Source organism: Thamnophis sirtalis, unplaced genomic scaffold (assembly GCF_051295495.1).
Source record: "Thamnophis sirtalis isolate CommonGarterSnake01/CBP01778 unplaced genomic scaffold, rThaSir2_p1.2 scaffold_5, whole genome shotgun sequence".
NCBI lineage: Eukaryota > Metazoa > Chordata > Lepidosauria > Squamata > Natricidae > Thamnophis > Thamnophis sirtalis.
This window is the reverse complement of record NW_028261385.1, coordinates 38,740,042-38,766,593: the sequence shown is the minus strand read 5'-3', so window position 1 is coordinate 38,766,593 and position 26,552 is coordinate 38,740,042. Positions and strand designations below refer to the sequence as shown.

General features: G+C 40.2%; 1 protein-coding gene across 3 annotated transcripts in view; it reads right to left on the bottom strand.

The window, feature by feature from the left end:
* VCAN (versican) overlaps positions 1-23,470 on the bottom strand; it is a 92,847-nt gene extending 69,377 nt beyond the window's left edge. The window contains exons 1-2 of one of the 3 annotated variants that reach the window (XM_014057244.2): positions 23,244-23,470; positions 8,170-8,236 (exon numbers count right to left, since the gene is read on the bottom strand). In XM_014057244.2, coding sequence (XP_013912719.2) covers positions 8,170-8,230 — 61 coding nt within the window. In that variant the 5' untranslated portion in view covers positions 8,231-8,236; positions 23,244-23,470. The remainder of the gene's footprint in view (positions 1-8,169; positions 8,237-23,243) is intronic. The other 2 variants (XM_014057245.2, XM_014057246.2) reach the window with 2 other exon arrangements.
* Positions 23,471-26,552: the final 3,082 nt, after the last annotated feature.

The window sequence follows — 26,552 nt, the reverse complement described above, 5'->3', positions numbered from 1 at the left end:
AGAACATGGATGGATGGATGGATGGATGGATGGATGGAAGGAAGGAAGGAAGGAAGGAAGGAAGGAAGGAAGGAAGAAAGAAAGAAAGGAGCTTCTACTTCTTCCCAGCTTAGATGACCATGATTACTAGTATCTGATCTATGTTATTTAAAAATAGTCACTAAATGTAACTCTACAGCTTCCCTTTGGAATGAAAAGCAACAATAGGAGCATAATGTACAGACTATATCCGTGATGGCGAACCTATGGCACGCGTGCCACCGGTGGCTTCCTTGAAGCTTGCGGAGTGCGAAAAACTGGCCCTACGTCCTGGTTTGTCCATAGGGCTGTTTTTCCCCCTACGGAGCCTTCAGTAAAGCCTCCTGAAGCCTCCGGAGGGCAAAAAATGGCCCTACAACAAACTGGAAGTCCATTCATTAATTTTGTTTGCCCGTAGGGCCAGGTTTTTGCACTCTGGAGGCCTGAAGGAAGTTCCTAAAGTCCCCAGGGGGGCGGGCTGTTTTCACTCTCCCCAGGCTCCCAGAAAGCCTCTGGAGCCTGGGGAGGGTGAAAAAGCACACCAAAAGTGGGGGGGGGGAGTCCTGGGAAGCATGCACATGTGCACTGGGGCAGAGAGCATAGCATTATGGGTGCCCACACACAACCCCCCCTGCGCTCCACCTGCTTTTGGCATGCCATCCAAAAAAGGTTAGCCATCACTGGACTATATGATTTAAAGTATATGGGAATCCAAAAGAACTTCTCCTCATGATCATGGGCAAGTTATAATCTTAAATTATATCAGATTCTTAATTAAAGCCATTAAGTTCAAAATGAATCTGTATTAACTGTAAATGATATCTCTCCAAATGAAAATGTTTTGAGGCAGCAAGCCAGTGATGGGTTGCAGGCGGTACGCCACTGTACAGGCATACCGGAGCCTGCCCGGAGCACCGGATACCGTTCTGATACAGTGGTCCGGAGGGCCCACCCACCCAACTGAGCTCCTTACCAGTCTTTGGTGCTTCCGCACACGGCGCGTATAGCATCTGCATGATGCTCCACTGAGCAGCTGGCGTGTCGCAGAGGCTCGTGGAGGTGCTAAGACGCATGCACGCCTGTGTTCGTCCATGTGGACGCCGCCGGACCTGTTGCAACTGTACCAGTTGGAACGGGATCCAGAACCCACCACTGCAGCAAGCCAATGTCAGAATAATCCTTTTTTACACAGAAAATGGTTGCATATCAGCATCACACCAAAATACATCATGGGGAATCTTGAGCATATAAATTGCCCTCAAGTATTAACCACAATTAGAACTGGAATTTCAGTCACTAGGTGATAGTGTTATTAAACAAGTCATCAGATGACTGCAGCCAATTATATATCACCACAGTACTAAGAATCATGTGGCTGTTAAGTGAATCATACAGTCTTTAAATGAATCCAATTGACTTTGCTTTTTTGGAAACCAGCTAGGAATATTAGAAAACACAATTATGTCACCGCAATATGCTGCAACCATGTACGCCGAATGCCAAGTACCAAAACTGTGATTACTTATTGTGATGGCTAATGCATCTAAGAATGTTTTTCATGTTTTTCTAAGTCACTTTTTCTAGGGCTGTTGTAAAATTGAAATGCCATTAAAACAACTGGCTGTAAATCGAGGACTGCAAATGTAGGAAGTAAGAATATATGGAACACAGTTAAGTGAACTGCTTCTGTTTCAACGGGGAGTTGGTGACAGGTTAAGTGAATTGCTTTCTGATAGCCAGATTAAATGCATGCAGGCTACTATTTCAGTTATTTGCAATCATGTTAAAATAATAGCCAAGGCAAGTGGGAATACTGATAGCAATAGACTAAAAGCTGAGGAAGCAAAATCACCCTGACCGGTCTGAAAGGTAACCTTGGAAAGTCAAACCACTTCAGAAAGCTCGTTTAGCAGCAGGTCTGCAGGAAATTGCTTCATTGGAGTGTGAATTAATAATTGAGGCTACTGAAAAGGACTGCATGAGAGACAAGAGTTAGGTGCCTCAAAAGACTTTCCCTTGGATTATAAAGCACATTTTTATAATATGTGGGTTTACTTATATCTGGACCACTGACATATAATCAATAGTTGCAGGATCTGACTTTTTAGCTTAGACAGAAAACAGGGGTAAATACCAAATGAGGAAGAAACTAGAAGCGAGTTCTAGCCCATCAATAATTAGTGATGAAGATAAAGTAAAAAATATTGATTGTTGCTCAATATGATTCAGAACTAAAGAACTATCTGTCATCAGCATAATTTGGGTTGCTTGATCTGATTAACATCAAGGTCAAACAACCTTTTTTTATTCAGCTACCCTGAGCAACATGCATTGATATGAATTTTAAATAATCTAGCATTATTGGTTTCAAATAATCTATTTGTGAGATTATGGAGTTCTACATTTTGAGGCTACTGATACTGGGGAAAGATGGAGTTTAAAAAAAAATAAGCAGAAAAGCATTGATAAAGGTTTTACAAAATAAACAATGAAGGATCAGCTTAATAGAAAAGTTTTTCTCTGTACTATAGTACTAGCTGCTAGGATCAACCACAGGTCTGAAAGGTTGCAAGTTTTGTTCATATAAAATAAGCAGCTTCTTCCCATGTAGATAAACTATAGAAACCATTGCCATGGAAAGATGACAACCAGATTGAATGGGTGTTATTAATCCTTTCAGGCCATGGTAGCTATGAACTAATATCGAGTCTAGAATCAGTAATATTTGTAAACTACTAGTTATTGGATCTGAAATCAGAAAAATGATACTTCTCTTAAACCCTTTTGTGATCTAATATAGGAAAAAGATGCTGAACCAAACAGAATGCTAATCTAATACAGCACTGTTAGCAGCAAGAACATAACATAAAAATGGGGACAAATCCCATAAATGGAACAATTACATAATGGTGTCTAATGCGACTATCTAAATAACATAATCTGCATGCTAATGACATAATGCAGGGACACCATTTGCTCTGCTTGCCTTCCTATGGCTGACTCTGAAGAGCATCCTTATGTTTTAGTGCTTCCTAGATTTTACATACATACAGAGAGAGACAAATTGACAAGTACAGTATATAACCCTGAGAATTCCCCATGGTATTTATGAACTAACCTTATGGGAATCATTATAATTTTTCATCATGAATGATGGTCACTAAATAATAGCTGCTAATAATGTCTGATAACTATCCATGCTACTACTCCAATTGTAAAGATATCATCATATCAGACTTATTTCCCATATTATTTTCCCATTAGTCAGTGATAAAATACATGCTGATGGGATACTAAGGATTGAAAGGGAAAAGAGATTTCCCTAGAAAGTTTAACCTTATACTAAGTTCTGACCTTAGTGTAGAAACAGTCTATTGAATTCAGATGGAACAGGTATCAGGTATGACCAGCATCGTGTTTATCATTACTTTGGTTAATGAGTCCACTATAGTAATGTCAGATCTGACCATTAGTTACATCAAATTATATTAGTATAGCAATGCATGCTACACACAAGTCTATCTGTACTCAGAATTCAACTGTTTTAGATAACAGTTTAGGCAAATATAGCCCCTTTACAACCTGTGAAATGAAATGTATGACAATTGAGAGGCACCTGTATTGTACTTCCTATGCAAGTACTATCTAAGCAGCCATACCATCTGATACCATTATAGATATATGGGAAAGATATTCTAACACTATTCATATTATTTACAATTACAAAACCTCAACTTGAACATATAATACTGAAATCAAACAGCCCCACATCTAAGGAAAGATAGATCTTTCCTTCAGCTTTCTTTTTATCTTCTTAAAGACAATTTGCACATAAGTAAGAATCTTCTCTAACTAAAAAACTCTGATTCCCAAACCAGAAATGTGTTAAACATCTAGTAGAGATGTATTAAAATAAAGGTTATTGACCTTAAAACAAATTGAAATGTTACTAACCAAAGTCAGCTACCTCAAATTATCAAGAATCTTATTTCAAGATTACTATGGAGGCACAGTGGTTAGAATGCAGTAAGAGCAATTTTTGCCAAAAGCACCAAAACCTGGTTCAATGACCATGGGATTACTGTGCTTGATTGGCCTCTCCATTCTTCCTCCATACTCTGGGTCCTTGGTTTCCAAATGAGATGCAAAAGTTGCTCTCATCAGAAAAGAGGACTTTGGACCACTGAGCAACAGGACTTTGGATCACTGTGCTTCATTAAAACCAGGGTCAAGGCAGCCATCTACCAGGAGATTTTGGAGCACTTCATGCTTCCTTCTGCAGACGAGATTTATGGGGATGTTGACTTCATTTTCCAGCTGCCCACACTGCCAAAGGCACCAAAACCTGGTTCAATGACTGTGGGATTACTGTGCTTGATTGGCTAGCAAACTTGCCTGACCTGAACCCCATAGAGAATCTATGGGGCAATGCCAAGAGAAAGATGAAGAGACATGAGACCGAACAATGCAGAAGAGCTGAAGGCCGCTATTGAAGCATTCTGGTCTTCCATAACACCTTAGCAGTGCCACAGGCTGATAGCTTCCATGCCACGCCGCATTGTGGCAGTAATTGCTGCAAAAGGGGCCCAAACCAAGTACTGAATACATATGCATGCTTATACTTTACAGACGTCCGATATTGTTCTATGTACAATCCTTGTTTTATTGATTGCATGTAATATTCTAATTTTCTGAGATGGTGGAATTGGGGTTTTCATGAGCTGTACGCCATAATCATCACAATTATGACAAATCACGGCTTGAACTATCTTGCTTTGCATGTAATGAGTCTTATCTCATATATTAGTTTCACCTTTTAAGTTGCATTACTGAAATAAATGAACTTTTGCAGAATATTCTAATTTTTCGAGTTTCACCTATATATCAGACAAATTTGACAATAGCAACCTAATGTACATTGCATGAACTGAAAATACAAACAAACTTCAATGTATTATATTTCAACAGCCTGATGACATATGTCCCTAAAATAGTTGAGTTTTTAAAATGTCATCTCATATATATTCAAGTCCCTTCAACTTTTTTGTGAATCATATTCTACCTTACACAGTGCAAAGAAATGCTCCCTTACAAACCACCCTGAAATGTTGTGCACAGCTTAAATGGTACTATCAAAAATGGCCTATATGGAACTCCCTTTATATGAAGTTGTAAGAATATTCTATTTGAGATCAACCTGTTTCTGTACAAATTGATAAAGTAGATATTCCATATACTTGCAAAAACTTGCTGAGCTTGTCAGAGAAGGCAATAAATCTAATCTTAACAAAACCTCTTTTGTTCTAACAGATGGCTTACAATCTGAGTTACTGTATAAAAAAGGAGGGGACGGTAAATCAGGCATAGTGATGGATCAGTTACTCTTTAAATTCTCACTGTAAATCATGGAAAGCTAGCCAAATGTACATTCCATCTGCAGCGATAGCATTTACAATAGTATATACATCTAAATGTAGATACATGAAATTACCCATGCAGAGATATATAACTTTGAAAGCATTTCATTGCATTCTTTAGTTATTCATTAAAACTCACCAATCTTCCACAAACACACTTCAAAGAGCCACACACTGTACAATTAAGACTTCTAGGATTCATCTAAAACTACATTCCTTAAGCTCTGTACATGCATATGTACAAAAAGGGAAAGAAAATTTCACCTGGTAGTTCTATTAACTCATCGGTCAAAATAATTATGCACATAGATCTATTTACACAAAAGCTGATGTGGGTGGACTGTAATCATGGTATTTATACTGCTGAATATTCTCAATGTATAATTAAGAAACAATCAAACCCAATACTATTGAGTGATTAGACTGTATAAAGACATTATCCATCACAGCTTTGCCAATTCATAAAGCTGTTTAAATCATAGAAATACTGTCATTTAAATATCAAGGTGGGTATATCTCCCCAAAATTCCTTTTAGCCAATCCAAGGGTGTTTTCAGGCTGCCTGTCAATCCATGCTCATACTTAGATGCTTCTGCAGTGAGTTGCCACAACACTTTGACAAGTAGCACTTGTGGTACTGAAAGATATGGAGCATCTAAAGAAAATGATGTGTGCAGCCTTATTATCAATACACTTCCCTTTGGTTTACTGACTTACATAATTCTTATCTTTCTATAGTTAACTATGTTGAGTTCATATAAGGAGCTACAGTTTGCTGTTAAAACTTGGGAGGCAATTAAAAACTGCTCATGAGCCTTAATAGCAAAACTCAGATTCAATAAGGAATTTTAAAAAGTTTAGCAACAGGAAGCCCTTTAATCTCAGAAAAGGAGCCATCCACAGAGAAAGACAAAAAAAGTCAAGATAGTGAGTATAATTGCATGACTGAAGGCCCACTCATTTGTACATGCATTTATAGACTTTATGTATATATGCAAAGGAAAGGGCTTTGACAATCAGTTTGTGACTACCATCATAACATCTTTGCTTTATCACATTGGCTCTGTTGTCTATAGAGTTTTTCAACTCTACTCTAGATACAAGTTTATTTAGGTTTGATTATATTAAATCACAACAAATTGTTCTTTGTTGAGAACAATTGAGAATTCTTCAAGCGGGATTAAATCATTTAACTTTATGCTTTTATGAAAAATCCGATTAAAATAAATAGCATGTCTTTCATCAATTTGGGCAAGTGGGAACAATTGGGCAAGTGGGAACATTTGGGCTTTTGAGTGGGTCACATACATCAGTGATGGGATTCAACCAGTTCGCTCCACTTCGGGAGAACGGGTTGTTAACATTCTGAGCAGTTTGGTGAACTGGCTGTTGGAAGAAATCATTAGGGCAGAGAACCGGTTGTTAAGTTATTTGAATCCCACCACTGACATACATCCAATGTTTGTCGTGGTTGCAAAATACTTTTTCCCAGAAGCAAAAAAGTACTGGACTTTGAGGTCTGTTTTATTCTAAGATATTGTTGGAAAGAAAAGATTTTATTCTTGAAAGTACTGTATTTTTCAGAATATAAGGCACACCTTTTTCCCTCAAAAAAGAGGCTGAAAATCTGGGTGTGTCTTATACACTGAATGCAGCATTTTTCTCCCTCCCAAAATCCCATCCCCTTCACCAAAATGGCTATGCATAGCTTTTAGGAACCTTGCAGAGTGCTCCTGGGGTCTGGGGAGGACAGAAATGAGCGGAAAATGGGCCATTTTTTTGCTCATTTTTCCTGCAGCCCCCAGGAGCACTCTATAAGCCTCCTAAAGACTATACATGCCCTCTTTTTGTGTCAAAAATGGGCCTGTTTTCACGAAAAATGGGACATTTTGGAAAGTCTGCAGTATGCAAAAACTTTTTTTTAAATTTGCCTCTTCAAAATCTTGGTGCATCTTATACTCCGGTGCATCTTATACTCCGATAGATACAGTAGTGCTTTAATGTGCACTAAGTTCCCAGTGATTTTCCACAAATTAAAAGAATCTTAAGAAAATTAGGGGAAGGAAGCTTGGGAGGTACCAACAAATACTCCATTAAGCATATTGTCACTCTGGGGTACTTTGTGACTCTGGCTTTATTTAACCATGAAATTGACAAAGTTTTCAAAAGTATTTGGAGATCAGCAAATTAATTAAATGGAATCTGAATTATAACTAGATTTTATCACAAGTAAAACCAACCATTACCATAAAACCTTCTATTAATCAACTCAGTGGGGATAGCTCCAAACTATAATATATCCAGTAGAAATACTAGAAATATAAAATGGTAATAATAGTCATAAGAAGTACTGAAAAACAATCTCACATTACTAAAGTTATAACAAGCTCTGCAAAATAAGGATAAATCATTGTTATAATTTTAAAAGAAAGTTTTATTTTTACGTTTAAATAATTAAAGCAGAGACTTTTAGTGATTAAGGTAACAGGCTAGAAACCAGGAGACCATGAGTTCGAGTTTCACTTTCAGCATAAAGCTCACTAGGTGATGGATGGCATATAAATGTAACTAACAAATAAAATAGATTGTTATATCTCTCCAATTAATGACTGCAGAATAACTGATACATTTTCACTATCAAAAATAAATTTTTTCAGAAGTTGGTTTTAATATGACAGCAATCAATCTCTTTCTCTCCTCCCTCCCTTCCCCTCCCTCTTTCTCTTCTTCTTACCTTTGTGGAGAGCACATGTTATGGATAAGGTCCAATATATCCACAAGAAATGTTTAAACATTTTGACCTAAAAAATAGAACAGAAAATAATCACAATGTATATTTTCATAATCTTGTAAAACAATCACGGTAAATATCTTGATAATGGTTAAAGCACCAGGCTTAAAAAAAAACCTAGGAGACTGGGAGTTCTAATTCTGCTTTACACATGGAAGACAGCTAGATGATATTGACTCATCATTTTTTGTCCTCCCAACACACTTCATAGATTTATAAAAAATAAAAATAAAAATTCCTTTTCATTTCCTTGTCTACATTTCACACCAACTGTTACTGTCTAATGGATAATAAAGTATGACCTTTTTTAGCAAAATGAATGTCTTGATTTGTCCCTTAATTATGACCCATAATATGAAATATCTCAACATTTTAGAAGCTGGCAACATTTATACAAAAATGAGAATAACAAAATTAGCTTAAGGCCTCAATTGGTCTCTAGACATGTATATGGAGGGCTGGACGACATCATCCAGGAGAAAAGTTCAAGAGATTGGACTATTCTCAGCTCAGAAAAGCCTTTCTCATGCCATCTCTTTGCTTATCTCTTCCATGTTCCGTACTAAGAAAAGCAGGTCCTTATTCAGGAAGTAGAAAGCAATGAGTATGTGTTGGAGAGAAATTGATAAACTAATTGCCAGGATTGTTATATTTCTTAGTTGTTATATTTCTTAGTCTTAAAACATTGGATTCTCTCTGTGTGCAAAAAAAAAAAAAAAAAGATTTGAGAAAGAAGAGTTGTTGAGGCCTAGGAAAATGGAAAATAAGTTGGCAGGCCAAAATTAAATCTGTGTATCTTTAATGGTGAGCTGAAGATTTGTCAAAGTCCCTCAGTATAGCAGGAATCTTAATGACCAGATTTATATACATATACATATACATATATACTGTACATATACATACACACACAGACATATGTATTCACAGATGTGTGTACATACACACGTATGTGATTAGGCAATCTGAGACATGTGGGGTTTTTTTCAAAACCACATTTTAACTTGCGTTTATCCATTATGACAGAAGTGCCATAGAAGTTTGCTGGAAATGTTTTGAGCATAAAGGGACTACATATAAGCATGTTTCAAAATCTACTCTATAACAAAAATCTGGACTTCATTCCCCTCTGGAAAAATGATTCACAAACAAATGTAACAACCCAAATTAGGCCTTTTTGAGGTGACTGGAAATTATAACTGTCCCATACCACCTCCATTTAAAGAACCCAGAATATGACTTAATCTATTCAAGTCAATTGGATTTCATAATTGACTTCAACACGGCATGGCAACTATATTTACTTTTTTTCATCATTTGTTAAAAAAAAAAGAATAAATTATAGAAATACTGAACAAGCTGCCAAACCATATTTGGATAAAATTGTGCTGACACATTTATATATGACTAAGTTCCTTTCCCTTAAGAATCCTGAAGCTCAACATCAAAGCTCAGTTTCAAAATATTTTTCAGTGCAGTCACACGCCAGATATACTTGATATGGGCAGTTACTCATGCTGACTAGTCAACTGCCGTTGGGAATCATTGGAATGATCAACTAAATATAACTTAATTATTAATGAGCTTTTGTCAATTAATGAATTAATCTATAATTAAGGTTCCATACATTTCCATCATGATAAATATAATATTAAAGAAGCATACTTATTTTTGCTCTAAGCTCTTTCCAGCAAGCATAATTTTAAGAGAGACTCAAGGATGAAAGGATCTAAGTTTCTTTTAAGATGCTGTTTGGTATCTACCATTCTTATATTATCATTTTTAGGTTTTTAAAAATATATAAGTTGTCTTATTAATTAGTGGCATATATTTGGAAATTTAAAAGATTATAATCATCTAAATATGTAACCAGCAATCATACACTTGATTCTTCTGTGGGACTATCAACCCAACTTTGTGGCTTGATGGCCCCACAAAGGATTTTTCAATAAAAATTCAAGGAAATTATACGCCACTTAGTTGAATGGATGTTTCAGGTAATTATGAGCATATATGACCGTGGTGGGAAATCTATGGCATGCATGCCAGAGGTGGCACACAGAGTCCTCTCAATGGGCATGCACACCGTTGCCAGCTGCTCTTCTGGTTTCCAGTGTGCATGGTTTCCAGCTGGTCTTTGGGGAAGCCGGAACACAGGAAAGTGGCCTGAAAAAAGGTAAAAATGGGCAAAAAATAGGCTGTTTTAAGGGCCGTTTTCAGCCCATTTTTGGTCCAAAAATGGCCCCAAAAGTGCCTGAAAACATCCTGAAAATTGTCTGAAAACAAGCAAAAAACAGGGACACACATGCCAGCCAACTGGTCTTCAGTTTTCCAGTGCTCCGACGCATGCACACACACACATGCACAGACATTCCAGTTTGGGCACTCGGTGCCAAAAAGTTTCCCCATCACTGATATAGGCCAAGTCAGTGAAAAAAGCTAAATCCACACTAAGAATAGAAAGGGAATAGGAAATACCATTGCTTATAGAAAGGACTCAAAATTCTAGTGAATAATATACAGTTTGGAAATGGCAAAAAAGGCTTACAAAAATATTCAGTGGGTTCTGTAAGAAAAGATTGCAATATGGGGACAAGCTGCCTTAGGGTGTGGGGAAGGCAAACAAAGGGAATTGCAGGTAGTTGCATTGTTTTTTTGGGGGGTGCACTGAGGGAGCTCAACCAATTTCATTGTACATATGTTGTGCACTGACAATAAAGAATTATTATTATACTGTAGCTTTAAAACTTAAATCAGTTGGCTATTTTTTCTGCTCATTTCATTCTCCTATAAATTAACCCTTGCTATCTTCATAAAATTATAATGCTGGGAAAGGTGAAAGGGAACAAAACGGAACAAGCACTAAGGTGGACAGACTCAATTACAGCAGTGATGGATAAACTGCATTAAGAGTTGAAGGGCCAGGTTGGGATCAGATCATTCTGGAGAAAATCTATCTATGTCAGGGTGTCAAACTGACAGCCCGCAGGCCAGATGCATCACGGGCAGGTCACGCCCACCCCAGTTCTGCGAAGGGGAAAATGTTCTAAAACATGATGGCAATGTGACAACGTGAGTTTGTGATCTATGTGGTCACTAAGAACTGATACCAACTTGATGGCACATAATCATGAATCAACCCACTGCCCTGGGTTCATATAATCACCATTTATAACCCTCCTAAGCAGCTTCTGACAAGCAAAGTCAATGGGGGAAGCCCAGATTTACTTAATAACCCCATGATTTATTAAATTGCAGTGATTAAATTAACAACAGTGGCAAAAAAGGTCCTAAAATGGGCCAAAATTCACATAACCTATGCCTTGCTTAGCAATGAAATTTTGGACTGAGCTGTGGCTATAGTCAAGAACTACCTGTATAAAATCTACCTATATAGATTTTATAACTTCAGAAATTTAATTATGAATTTATGAAATGCTGTAACTTCTTGAAGACTGAATTATTTCTGTATTATGTTCAAAACACAAAGCAAAGTTCTCTCTTGATTATCAATTTTTTGTATGATGTTACCATGACAAAATTTCTGGATCTGAAATTTCTACCTAAAAGTAGAAAAGTAAATGGAATGGACCTACCCTGGTTTGCCACTTTATAAAGCATATAAACCCTAACAGATTCTTTAGGCAGAGATAAGATCAGCTAAGAAAGCTAGAACTCTGCTCGAAGCTAATTTAGTCCAATTACTACATTCTTGCCAAAAATATGTCAGATTTTCACCACTTCAGAATTGCCCAGTATTTTCTTATTCCACACCATTGCTCTCAGCAAGAACACAAATAGTTAAATGTCCCCAACGGGATTGGGGAAAGTATCCTCAAACTGAAGCTTTTATAATTAATTTCACATTAAGTATTCATCCTTAGAATTCTACTGCTTTAAGGTAAATATGAGAATCAATGAAGGAAATTATTATATATGCTATATTTTATGATGGAGTCATAGTATTTACAGTTTAAATGATACTGAATCCAACTAAAGTGGCTTTCAATACACTGTAAATTCTGGAATAACCAATATTCCTTTTTATCCAAAACAGGAAAGTGTCTTCTAAGACCATTTTTATATGTACCTTAAAGCAATGCATAATTTGCAAATCAGAAGGCCTCTAGTTAGTTACAGCCTTCTTCCTTTTCTACATGATACTGTTAGCTGAATCCAAACCCAAAGGTCACCTATCACATTTCATAAAATATTCCTTATTTCAGGGAGCATTAATGCAATACAATTGTATACTAATTTCAATATAAGAATAATTTCCACTCCCTGCAATAAATGTAAAATATAACACATGTTTCCAGACTTGCTTTAAAGTGTTTTGTTTCTTCTAGTTTAAACAAAGAAATATAAAATCTGAATGCTGTCTAAGTGCCACAAAAGAGCATACAGTTTTCTAATTAACTAAACAGCAACACATTAAGTATCTAAGGCTGTGTTTGCTGAGCAAGCAGTGACCAAATACTTTCCAGGTATATCATCTTCTAATATTTTATTTTATTATGCTAAACAAGTCAGTGAAAGAAAATATGCACAAGAGCATTAAAGAATCAACACAGCATCAAAACTGATAAGTGTAGAAATGAAAAAGGGAAAAGAAAAAAGCCAGCACATTATTTTATAAATAATCACGAAAAGTCTGAATTATTTTTTGTTTTTAAAAAATCAACCATTATCAAGCAGTACATATCAATTTTCAAATGATGCAAATCAAAAGTATATTTCTATTTCCAGCATTGCAGAATAATTTTTATCCACTTTTATGCCTGAAGAATCCACAATTCTTCATAGCTGGATATATACAAAATACTGATAATATATCCAACAAGAATATATGGATTTTCAACATGCAATGATTGAGCCAGAATTGTTAACCACCCTGCTGACATCAGCCCCAAATGCATTAATAGCTCAAAACCAAATAAATAATTAGTCCCTTAATTACATCTCCAGCAGCATGAAGATGGTAATCTAACTAACCTTGCTAAAATTCCCTGTAGCATTCAAATTCAGAAAGCAACATTTTTGTTGCGATTAAACCTATTTTAGTGTCACAATTTCATGTTTACTGCAATTCTCCTTTTGTTCACCAAGACAAGACATTCACATTTCTACTACCCAAGGTCATATAATCCATACCATCAGCTAATAGCAGTTAAATCTGGATGATGTCACTTTAGCGGTATCTGCTTCAGACTGGATTTCCAGATAAAAAGTTCTAGACTAAGATTGCCTTTGCTCAGCCTCTCCCTCTAGATCTATTGTTCTTCAAACTGTTGAACTCCAAATCCCAGCTGTTGGTTATATTAACTGAGAAGTAATCCAATGCAGCTGGAAGACCTTAAGGTAATAAGAGTTTCTTAGATGATGACCGCCCTTAGGCAAAAACAGGGAAAAAAACCTTTTTTTACTTGGATCTTAGGCTGCAATATATTTACTGTTCTTCTCACATGCATGCATGAATGCAGCTGCTTCTGATTTACAACTTGGAGAAAATAGAATAAGGTTTGACAGAGCCACCAGTGCGTGAATGAGCAAGCAGCCTCTATTGTAGTTCACTGAGGATCAAACAGGTTCATGAAAGCATGTAAATTTAAGCTGTGAGTATCTCAGAAGAAAGTTTCCTCTGAGCCTTACTCCTTCTCCTATTTTTAAGGACTTCTTGAGAAACATACACTTAATGGCTCCTTACTTCCTGAACAAGTTGATCAGTCAACAGCTGGCCTCCTTGTTTTCAACTATCATGGCTGTCATAAGAAAAGTACTAAAGATCTCTTTTCAACTGGAAAAGTCTTGTTAGATGCTTGCCAAAATATAACAAATGTATTTGCTAATGCCTAAATAGTGTTTTATCCAAACTGAAGAGAAAAAAGAAACAGAAAAGATAATTGGCAGGTACTTTCATTACTGCTAGTAAAGGAAACAATCATATAGCTTACTGCATTAAGAAAAGGGGAAGATTGTAACATCCTTTGCCATCTTGGGTCTCACATATTTTGATTCCTTGTTCCATACACATTTAACACTCTCGGGATTTATTTTGCAATACAAATAGCTATTGCATCTTCTGAAGATTTAGCTCCCATAAATTTGGCATGGTGTAGTTCAAAGCATATTTAACCAATTCCATTAAACTTGGTCCCAAGTAAATACACTTAAAACTGCAATTCCAAAGCCGAAATTGCTTCTCTGATTTCATGCTTTCAGAGAAGCGGAAGAAAAAAAACAATAAACCCTGTACTTCATGGGAACAGACACCAAGGCAGTACTTCCCAACTGTATTCAACTAATAAGCTCCTTGGCGTACTACACCATGTAATATACTCATACACACTATTATTCATCATCACATCATTTTCACTCCTTTTAGATTATTGATGGATCGGTAATTGCCTAACACTGATTAGGTGCATTATACATTATACTGCTTAAGTATTATGTCGTCCATTTAATTAACATTGCCAGTTTTACCATATTACTGCCAGTTGATTAATTGTTCTGCTCACAGTTGGTTAATTTGGGCTATATTCAATTAATCATTGTCTCTTGATTAACTCATTATCACTTGTAGTGATCCAAGTACTACATGGCAAAGTCTCCAAATCATTATACTGCCACTCCCTACAAAAGAATCATTTTGTTCCTCGCTTGGTTTTTTTTTCCCCCATCAAATTTACATTATTTCTATTCTGTGGATTTTTTTTTAAAAAAAGTTGTCCCACACCAAAAGTCCATGGGTGTTATATAGATATAGTTTATTGATTTATTTATTGAATTTATATCACTATCTATTTGCACATAGCAACTTAAGGTAGCTTACAGAATATAAATCCTCATTTTAAACAATAAAACTAATAAAAAAGAATCAAATAAATTAATATAATATAATCACCAACTACCCCAGCAACAGCAGATCACATGAGCCAGTTATAAAGCAGATCATTTTTTAACTCAATGTCAAATACAACTGGCCAAACAGGTTGCTGTCCATTACAATAGTTTTGCTTATTTAGTTCTGCAGAAATGAGATGTGTTCTAAATAAGCTGCTATTAGTGGTCCATGGTAGATCATATATTGGCATAAACTGGGCTCATGTATTGCATTAAAATCAAATCCAAGTATGATTCAGTGTAAAGTATAAAATGGCTCTTAGAATGTACTTTAGATATAATTATATCTAATTAATTAGATAATGTTTGTGGAAGAGAAACTTGGCTCGGAGTAAGAAAAAAATGTTAAAGTTGGTATTTTCAAAATGATGTAAACTTGATGTGGTTTTCACACTGTACAGGGACCAGAACCTAATGGGATACTAACTTCTCGTTAATACAGCAATGTTTGGGCAATCTCCAAGTAACATTACAAAAATAAAATTAGATGAACTAAGCAAAAACATAGCATAACACAAACACAATTCCTTTTAACTCCAGTTTCCCACCTTTCTTTTAAACTGGCAATCCAGCTTTCACTGACTGTTTTTTTTAATCATTTCAAGAAAAACCAGATATTTTGAAATACATTAGCAAAGATAATTTAAGTGGTCGTTGCATACAATCTTAATCTCAACAATTGCACATTTAGATTTCTAGTTTCTTGATTCTTGAGTTTTACAGAGACTTGGACAGTGTCATAAATGCAAGACTGCTTTTTGTAAACTAGGACATTGATTTAAAAAAGGTCTTTTCTTTATAGCAATACGCATTAATCCTGGGTATGAATCTCAATACTTCTATGATCATTTTATTGTCTGGTTTAACATTACTAAGTGTTGGATGATACTGGAAGTACAGTGTAGTACAGGGGTGTCAAACTGGTGGCCCGCAGGCTAGATATGTCATGTTCAGGCCACACCCACCCTAGATCCTCAAAGGCAAAAAAAATCATATGTCACATGACACAATCAAGTTTAACACCCATGGTGTAGCACCATGCTAAAGCCATAATACAAGTAGTCGTCGACTTACTACAGTTCATTTAGTGACCAAAGTTACAACAGCACTGAAAAAAGGGGCTTATTACTGTTTTTTTAGAGTTACGACCATTGCAGCATCCGCATGGTCACATGATCAAAATTCAAATGCTTGGCAACTGATGCATATTTATGCTAGATGAAGTGTCCCGGGGTCATGTGATCATCTTTTGCTATCTTCTGACAAGCAAAATCAATGAGGAAGCCAGATTCACTTAACAGTTGTGTTGCTAACTTAACAACTTTGGTGATTCACTTTACAACTATGGCAAGAAAGGTTGTAAAATGGGACAAAATGCACCTAACAAATGTCTCAAAAAGCAAAAGAAATTTTAGGCTCAATTGTGGTTATAAGTCGAGGACTACCTGAATTGTTTCCCAGAGACAATTTGATTTTAACCTTTAAATCCTCAGTTGGTTGAGGTTTGATTAGAATAATCAATAATCTCAGAATAAACCTGTGTGGACTTTAACATAATAATAATAAGGTCTCTTTAAAATGTTCTCTCTTTCCAAATCCACTTGTTAGTACACAGGAGAACATTTTTGTGTGTTGCTTCCTGCTATGAAAAAGATCCACTTTGGAACTTCATATCAGCTCCTGAACTGTCCACTTTAAAAAAAAAAAAAGATAGGATGCCTCTTTTTTAGCTGTTAGGTATTTCAATTTGTATTAAGCAATACAATAATTGATTGTAATTGTTTTCATCAGATTTTAACAAATTATTTTACTGGTAATGCTGGAGAGATAGTATTCAGCCAGTTCTGACAGATTCTAGAGAACCGGTAGCAGAAATTTTGAGTCATTCGGAGAACCGGCAAATAGGCTGGCCCCCTCTGCCTCCTAGCTGATCTTTTTTTGTTGCCCTGAACAGAAGAAAGGAGCTGGAAAGCAGGTTAGTGGGGTGGGAAGGGAAATCAGATTTTGCAGTATCCTTCCCCTAGGAGTGGGGAATGAATGGGGATTTTGCAGTATCCATCCCCTGCCACGCCCACCGGGCCACGCCCACAGAACCAATTTCTGGAGCCCTGGCTGAACAAAGGCTACAATCTGAGAAATGAATGAATAGGTTGAGTGTACATAGCAAATACTAGTATTTTAAAGAATGTTTTTAAATTCTTTGTTGCTTGGGCTTTTCCCAATTCATAATTCTTGTGAGCAATGAGAAGAGGAACAGATAAAGACCTTCTAATGGAAATAAATATTTATATTTATTTTTCTTCTGCAAAAGTGCTTAGTATACTGTTATACTGTACATCTTGGACTGGACAGAAAAGCCTTGTCAAAATCCTATTCTAATAAGGCTAACATGAAGTTACAGGGAAACTCGTAGTGTTGTAAAAGAATAATGTGATCACATCATTGTGTAACCCTACCCATTGAGAGAGACCCACAAAAATGAGAATCAGTGATGCTCTTGTACTCTGTCAAGGAACTGAAACAGAGAAGAGGAAGCTCCTGTTTATCAATCTCTGCAATGTCCATTATGCTTAACATCAAACAATAAACCATTGTTTGCATGCAATTCAAAATGGCTGGATTATGAATTATGCTACATTAAAATCAAGCAGATCACATTATGCTTAACACAATACAGAAGCAAAGCTTCACACAAGAGAGGCAAAGTTGATGCAAAGTTAAAAGTGTTAGACAAGGATCAGAAAACCAAGGTTTCATCCTCTCCTGGTCATGGAAGCTCTTTAGTTGACTTTGGTCTAGTACAAGGGTGTCAAACTTGTGGCATCATGTTGCCATCATGTGACGTATTGTGATGTTTTTCCCTTTGCGGAGCTGGGGTGGGCATGGCCTCTGCATGATGCATAGGGTCTCTGGGCTGCCAGTTTGACACCCCTGGGCTAGTCAATCATGAAGGAGGATTCCCATATAATCTGCCTAAAGCTATTGGAGGAAAGGCAAGATGTTAAGCTGATAAATAGGTAGCCATCCAATCTAAATCAGCTACCCACTAACAGCAGACCATATATCAGAGAAACAAATACACCATACCTGTAGCAATAGTCCAGACCCTAATTCTACCCCCATATTCACTCAGACAACAAATATTGTATCAATAGAGGAAAAGTTTTGTAGCTCAGGACTGGAATGAGGGATCCTTGATGCTCTCTGAGCTTGATTGTTTTCTTGCAGATGTTTCATTAGCCAAATTAGATAACATCAGCGCACTGATTATATTACCTAGTTTGGGTAATGAAATGTCTGCAAGAACAAAAAAGAAGCTCAGAGACCACCAACAACCCCTCAACAAATATTTTCTATGTAAGTGTTCATCTTCCATAATGCCAGTTTTGAAGGTCATGAAGTTGGATAAATATGACATTGCAAAACATAATCAAGGTGGAACCTAGTTGGAATTGTCAGGCATATACTGGAAGCATATACTTTTGAAAGCCAGATAGTGTTGAAAGCATAGATATGATTTCCCAAATCCAATCCCAACTTGACCATGAGTTCAGTGACTGATTGAGGCAAAATCAATCTCTCATCCAACTTTAGATAACTTAATAATGGGAAAGCTATCTTTCTCCTCCCCTCTTGGCTGATCTCTGTAACAATTTGCCATGCCAGACAGATGCTTACTCTGTGCTGAGTTAGCAGCATTTGGCTTGCCTCTGTATTCAGTAATTATGAATGCTGATGGTCTGAGGAGGTTGAGCTCTTATGAAACCACTGATGTCCCATGGTCTCTTTGAGACATGCCAGTTCATTATTGAAGGTTACTAAAGTCCAAAATACACCTTTTCATCTTAGAAATGTCTTGCTAGAATTCCCTGCTAGTCTTCATGTGGCAGGACAGCAGTGTTCCAATAGCTAAGAGGTTGCCCTAAAGGAAGTCAACCTATTCTCCAAAGCACCCAAGGCAGGACAAGAAGCATTGGATGGAAAGTAATCAAGGAGTGAAGCAACCTAGAACTAAGGAGAAATTTCCTGAAAGTTAGAACAATTAGTCAGTGGAGTGTCTTGACTCCAGAAGTTGTGGAAGAAGTTTTAAAGAAGAGATTGGACAACAATTTGTCTGAAATGGTGTAGGATTTTCTCCTTGAGAGAGTTGGACAGAAAATCTCCCCAAGGTCCCTTCCAACTCTGTAATTCATCCTTTTCCTTCTTGGCACAATTTACTGAAGAAGGTGCTGGCTAATAAAGCAGCCTCTAAAGACCCCTCCCTACACCGTTCCACCGGCTTCCATTCCCCGCGGCCACTGCTAGCACCATCTTAATGTATTCCTTAAGTTGTCGGGATGCCAAACCCCAGAACCTCCCGGCCCCACCTCCCTTTCAAATTTCTCTCCCACCACCTCTTTTTCTCGTGCGCGCTCACAAGTCAATGGCTCGGGACTTCCCAACTTCACACACCACCGGACGAGGAGGGAGGACAAAGGATCCCGACTCCCTCCCAGATGAAATGATCCGTCCACGTGGCTGCCGGAGGACCAGACCTCCCAAGCTCCCTTTCTCAGCCCCGGGGATGCGCCTGTTGGGAGGGCCCTGCACCCAGCTTTGCTGCTAGCGCGCTGGGAGGAAAGGGGGGGGGGGTATTTCCAAAGGACTGGCGGGAATATGAGTTCCGAAAGCCAACGCCTCCCAAATCCGCGCTGGGGAGTCTTTTTGGGGCAGCAACTTTGGCAACTCTATATTCCTGCTGCTGTCGCCGGGGGAGGGAGCCTCGTTTCACCAGCCAAACGATATTTTCACACAGAGCAAGAGGTGGGCACGCTCCTCCTCCTTCCCGTTCCCGTCCTCCCCACCCCCGCCATGGGCAAAAATGGGAACAGGCTTTTCTTTCTCCTCTTTCTCCGGGAAAGAGGAAAACGTGGCCGTTGGAACATAATCTTCCCCATCACTCACTGCAGAGGCAGCTGAAGGAGCCATCCCGCCTAACCCTTTATTTGAGGAGAACCATGCATGCCTTTGGTTGGGTTCCCACTTCTTTTAAAAAGAAAAAAAAACCCAGACCGAGGAGTTCGTTGAGGACACAGGCCCGTAACGTGGGAGGTCAGGGAACTTAAAATGCTAGCCAGTTGATGTTTAAAATGGCAAGAAAATCCGGGCAGATAAAGGAGGCAGCACGGAAGTTCTTCGTCTCCTTGAGATTAATAACCACGGGGCTGCTACAGTTTTCTGCTAGGTTTTCTGTGCAACTGAAAAAATCCTGTGGACGGGCAAAGCGCCCAAAGTTTGCTAGAAAGAGTAGCCTGTCTTTAGGAATGGGCTGTTTCCGAGACGGAAGGGAAGGGAAGCGGAAGGCGAATTCCCATCCCTTCTTGCACAGAATCGTTTCCTTATCGTACCTCTTTTCCCGCCAAAGCTGGCGCTGTAGCATAAGGAGAGAACAGAGGACTTTAAAAACAGTTTCGTGGCCCAAGTAAATCCCAAATTGACAACTTATTACGCCAGAACTGCAACACATATTTCATGTCGCTTTCATACAATCAAGGTTTGAACTCGGTATATAGATCCTGGGAATCGGGTGTGTTCTTTGCGTCAAAATATACCTGCTCATAAGGCAACTGGATGATGCTAATTTGATGAAATTAACCCATAACTAGGGTTAGATAGTATCTGAAATCACAAGCCAAACAAAGACCTGTCTGCACAATAGGCTAAAGCAGGCAAGGTTAAACTAATCTGTTGTCAGCCTTTTCATTTACCGCGAAATTCTTTCCGCAAAAAAGAAACAGCCGGGAAAGAGAAAGGAACAAACGAAAAGAAGCAGAAGAAATATCTGCAAGGGATTAGCCATTCGTGGTTGATACCATGACGTTCAGTAACCTATAGTAGTAACAAAAACTTTTTGTCACCTACGATAAGCACTGACACAAACTTTTCCCCCTTGTGAGAAATTGCCCCAAACCCTGCCTAAGGGACTACATCTCCTTCGACCTTCAGAGTTTCTCCAGCAGAGGGAGCCGCGGAACTGCGCAAAGACGCGCCATCCTTTCCAACTTCGAGAGTTTTAAGAAGCGCAGACGCTTCTCTTTCCCGGCTCCCCGTTTAAAGCACCGGGCGCCGGGAAGCGCCGGAGCTCCTTGACCGAGAAGGCTGCCCGCCTCCGAGCGCCAGTTCATTCATTCGCTCAACGGAAAGAGGTTTGCGCGGCGGAGCCCTTCGCGTATCTCTTGCGGGGGAAGGGCGAGGGGGGGGGCAGGATTAGTCCCGCCTGCTTGCAAGGAAAGAGGGTGTGTCGCAGCGGCTGGGCGGGGCAGGATGGGGGGGCTTATTCTCCAGCTTGCTTTAAAACGGGGAGGAGGCCAAAAAAAGAAAAACCACCCAGCCCTAGGGTTTCTCAGCGTTTGGGAAAAGGGGGAAGAGTCTGCCTAGAAGAAAGCAGCTGGGATGGAAGAAGACGATTAGTTGACGATGACATAGACTTTTCCTGTAGAAAAACCCTGACACTCCCCCCGTGCACCGCCCCCCGTAACATTTGGAGCCCGCCAAAGAGATCGAGCCAGAACTCCTTGGCTGCCGCCACGCACAGGAAAACTGAGATAAACGCTCCGAAAAGAAAAGGCGAGAAGGGCGATTTTCCTCACTTCCCGCCCCCCGCCCGACTCGGCAGCAACATGCCGAGACAGACAAAACAATGCTCCCATCTCCCAACACATTTGGATTCACAAGAAACGCAGCCCTCCTTTCCCCCGTTCCCACCCTACCAGCCAACACCACACCCACCCCGATTTTTCCATGTTGCATTCATTGCTAGCTAGCCAAGTCTTACTCATTTTGGGGTGAATCTCCCGGGATATTGCCTTTTGCAGTCTGGATCAGTAGGTCAGTTAAACACCACTAGTTTTTCTTTAACATAGGTAAATGATTAGATAGGTAAGATAGATAGATAGATAGATAGATAGATAGATAGATAGATAGATAGATAGATAGATAGATAGATAGATAGATAGATAGATAGATAGATAGATAGATAGATAGATAGATAGATAGATAGATAGATAGATTCTCGCAACTTCTACAAAGAACAACCGATTTTGAACTTCTGCCTTGGAGCCTGAAACCACATAAAATTGGCGTGGGGTGGGGGGATGGGTTACCCAAGCGTCACAGCAAAGCCTTGCAGGGACCTCACATTGCTGCTAAAGTTTGTCACAACAGCTATTTACTTCCCAAACGCTTTTTCCCCTCTTGGTTTTCCTTACTCCATAGGTTGCTTTCCCGGCAAGTTTTTTTTTTTAAAAAAAAACACCCCACTCTTAAAACAAAGCCCGAAAGTGATCGATGGAAGCGCTCCCCGTAAGACCGGCAGGGCTGAGCCGGGAGGCGAAGGAAGCAAGGGAGGGATGGGGAAAGTTGAGCATCCGCGACGCCTTTTCTTCTCACTGACCTTTGTGATCTGCCCCACCACCTCCGGTCCCCTGGCCACTATGGTCAGAGGAGACCCGACTCGCACCCCCCCACCCCAACTCTCCGTCCCAGGTTTTTCTGCCAGGAAATCTCCGCGGCCAAGCCTGGAAAAAGAGACCCAAGTGTTCCCCAGGAATCCCCAAACCAACTCCACGGCTTTTACCGCCCGGCTCAGCCCCCGCAGCCCAACCTGCTCGCCAAGTCCGCCGCTTCCCAGCACCTCCTTCCCTCCAGAGCCGCTTTGTGTCTTCCAGACCTTAAAAGACGTTTCCTCCCAGCCATTAACCATTTCCGAGCCGCCGGACTCCCCTACCTTGCCTCCCATTCAAGAACTCTTGTCTGGCCACACACACACTCTCTCTTCCCCCATTCTTTCCACTTTTCTTTGTTCTCTACTCCCCCCATCAATATTGTGCATTACACTCCTCCTCTCCGCGAAAAGCGTTGGCCTTCTCCAAAGGTATGAATGAAAAGAAAGCATGAAAGAGCCGGCGCCTTCAAAATCATCCCCATCAGGGTTTCCCCCCCCCCTTCTTCTTCTCCCCAACCCCTTAGCTTTCACCAAACTCTTTTGTCTTACAGGTAACCCCTCTCCCAGATGTTCCCTCTCTCCCCCCCCCCACTTGACCAGCAAAAAATAGAAAGGAGGATGGTATAGTTACCTTTCAGAGCAGTTTATTGCAGAGGCTACCAAAAAGAAGAAAAGGGGGTGGGAGGAAAGGGGAGGGAGACAGAGTGATAGAGAGAAAAAAGAGGAGCCCCAATCAGCGATGGCTGGTAATCCAGAGGCTCCCTCGGGCGCGAAGTCCCCTGTGTAGTAGCCACTTGGGAAACGGGTCCTTCGGGGGCTTCTCCTGGCGCCCTCTCTCCTGAGGCGGCGAGCACCTGATCCCACCCGGGCGCGAGAAGCGCTGCAGCTCCCGGCAGAACGAAGCACCCAGCGCGCTTTGCCTGCAAGTTCAAATGCGGACTTCACCACCCATCATGATTATATCGGGTCCCGTCAGCGTTTCGAGAGGAGGGGCCCTGCCTTGCCTCTCCGAGAGGAGGGCTCTTCTGGTTGCACACCCGCCGAGGTTCGCCAAGACCGAGCCCAGAGCCAACGAGGGGCAGCAGCGGGAGAGCGGCGGCGGCGGCGGCGGCAGCTTCTTCCTCTCTTCCCACCCCTCCTCGCTCCCCGTAGCCCCAAAATCTCCCGAGAGGCTCTGCAGACCCCCGCCGCAGCCGCGGCACCACATGAGGTGGGGAGGGGGTTAATAGGCCGTCCCTTTCCCTCCCCGAGGACAAGAAGAAGCTTCAGATGGCAAAATTGGGACGGGAGGAAATCGGGGCACACGCTGTGAATGGGGAGGGCGTCCTCCTTGTGACTGTGGGCGAAAATAAATTTAAAAAATGAGCGAGTTGAGGGGGACCGCGGGTGTGCCGAGGGTCCTGTTTGAGCCGCCGCACCAACTCTCCAAAGATGGTTGGAAGCCAACGTTCAGCTAAGGCCGGACTAGTGGGGCTGAAGCCAGTAGTTTGGCAAGCCCGTAGCCCACGAACAAATGATGGTCGCCTATCCCAATTATTTTCGAAACAACAGCAAAATAAGAATAATAATAACAATAATAATAATGTGGGAACCGGAGCCAGGGTGAAAGTGGAAGCAGCCAAAACAAAAGAGCATTTTGGCCAAAGACTTCCTCAAGTCTGAAGTTTCTTGTTAGAAAATTTTGCCTCACTTTCTCTCAGTATTGTAACTTGACTCCCAATATTTCTCTGTCCAGTGTTGGAGCCTCCTTCATTACAAGGTTGGCTTTGCTTTCTTTACAACATGGCCCTTCCAGAGCGATGCTTTCTTTCATTTCAGCCATCTCTGCCCTGGGAGCAAAGAGCAATGGCTCTACCAAGAAGAGGAAGGCATGGCCCCGAGAATAACATTTGAGAGTGGTTTCCTTTTCCAAAATTGAGTTAAAATCAGGCTTAGGGACAGCAAAGGAGGGCTTTCTGTCTTGGGGCTGTCTACAAATCATGATCAAAGAAGCCAGATCTTCCACATGGTTAGGCAGGGTGAGGCAAGAGATGCAAAGGAGTAAGGGACAGCTATGGTGAGTTTAGACAGCATACTAAAAAGCAGAGACATCACCCTGCCAACAAAAGTATGCATAGTATTGATTTTCCCAGTTGCAATGTATGGCTGTGAAAGCTGGATCATAACAAAGACTGAGCACCAAAGAATTGAGGTCTTTGAAATATGGTGCTGGAGAAAACTGTGAGTCCCTTGGACTGCAAGGCGATCAAACTGGTCAGTCCTAGAGGAGATCAACCCTGACTGCTCTTTAGAAGGCCAGATCCTGAAGATGAAATTCAAATACTTTGGCCACCTAATGAAAAGGAAGGACTCACTGGAGAAGAGCCTAATGTGGGGAAAGATTGAGGGCAAAGGAAGGAGGGGACAACAGAGAATGAGGTGGCTGGATGGAGTCACTGAAGCAATCAGTGTGAGCTTAAATGGACTTCAGAGGATGGTAGAGGACAGGAAGGCTTGGAGGAGCGTTGCCCATGGGGTCACAATGGGTAAGTCATGACTTCGCAAATAACAATAATAACAAAGGGACAGAAGCAATGCATAGAGGACAAGAGGTAAGACTGCTTCACTGTGGTCTGGGGAAAGCTGCAACCTTTAATTGCCACCACAGATGAGTTGGAGTGCAAGCCAGCAAGGGGGACCAAATTGACTTCTTAGACTAGGAAACATCAGCACCACTCCATGAGGCAATACAATATCTTGAACCATTGCATTTAGAAAGCAGAGAAGGTGGCAACTTGAATTGGTTCCTCCGTTGCAAAATGGGATTTACAGACTAAAATACTTCTCTGTCCCTTCCTCTCTGCATATGTTTTATATTCTTTCTTCTAAAGACCATAAGATTCTCCTCTGACCCTTACTTCAACTCTGTTTCATCATTTGGAGACAATTAAATTTCATGGAGATTTGAATTCAAGACAGCTCCAGCCCCAGCTGAGCTGTATAAAGTCAAACAAAGCACAATATTCAATTGTCCTCTAATTTTGATCCAGATTATAGTTCACTTACCATATATGTCAACTGCCTTCTTTTGAGCATACAAGTCCCCCCCCCCCTTGAACATTTTTGTATGAACACAGAATACTATTCCCTACTGTCTGTCTTCCAAGTAGATGGGATGGTTATTCCATCATCATTAGAACAAGAATGAGTGGCCCTCTAATAGTGAATGGTTGACTAGCACAGATTGAAAGATATCTATCATCAACTCTTCATTCATCCATATATCCATCTGCCTGCTTGCCTCCCATAGTAATCCTGTTGACATACACATTTCCTTTTCCCCCTTTATCCACACTGTACCAATTTTGCACAATTCCTTCAGTAACTACATCACTCCGGTAATAATTGGTAGCATGATTGAATTAATGGGAATAAGATTACAAATTTAGTTACCAGTCAGATGATTGAACTGACAAGGACTCCAATTGTGGTAGAAGCTCATATTATATAGGGCCATGATGGCGAATTTATGGCACGTGTGCCACAGGTGGCACGCAGAGCCATTTCTGAGGGCTTGCGAGCCATTGCCCTGTCAGCTCCAGTGCACATACATGCGCTGGCCAGCTGATTTTTGGCCTTGATTTTCAGCTGTTTTTCGCCCTCCATTGGCTTCCCTGAAATCTCCAGAGGGCAAAAAACAGCCCAACGCACAAACAGGAAGTATGGGAACGGACTTCCAATTTGTACGTTGGGATGTGTTTCACCCTCCAGAGGCTTCAGGAAAGCCTCCTAAAACCTCCAGAGGGACAAAAATGGGCCAATGTGCAACCCAGAAATTCATTTCCGAACTTCTGGTTTGCGTGTTGAGGCATTTTCTGCCCCCCTCAGGCTCAGCCTCTGGAAGTCGGAAAATGGGCTGTTTCTGGCCTTAGGGGGGTGGGGGGCCCGTTTTCGCCCTTCC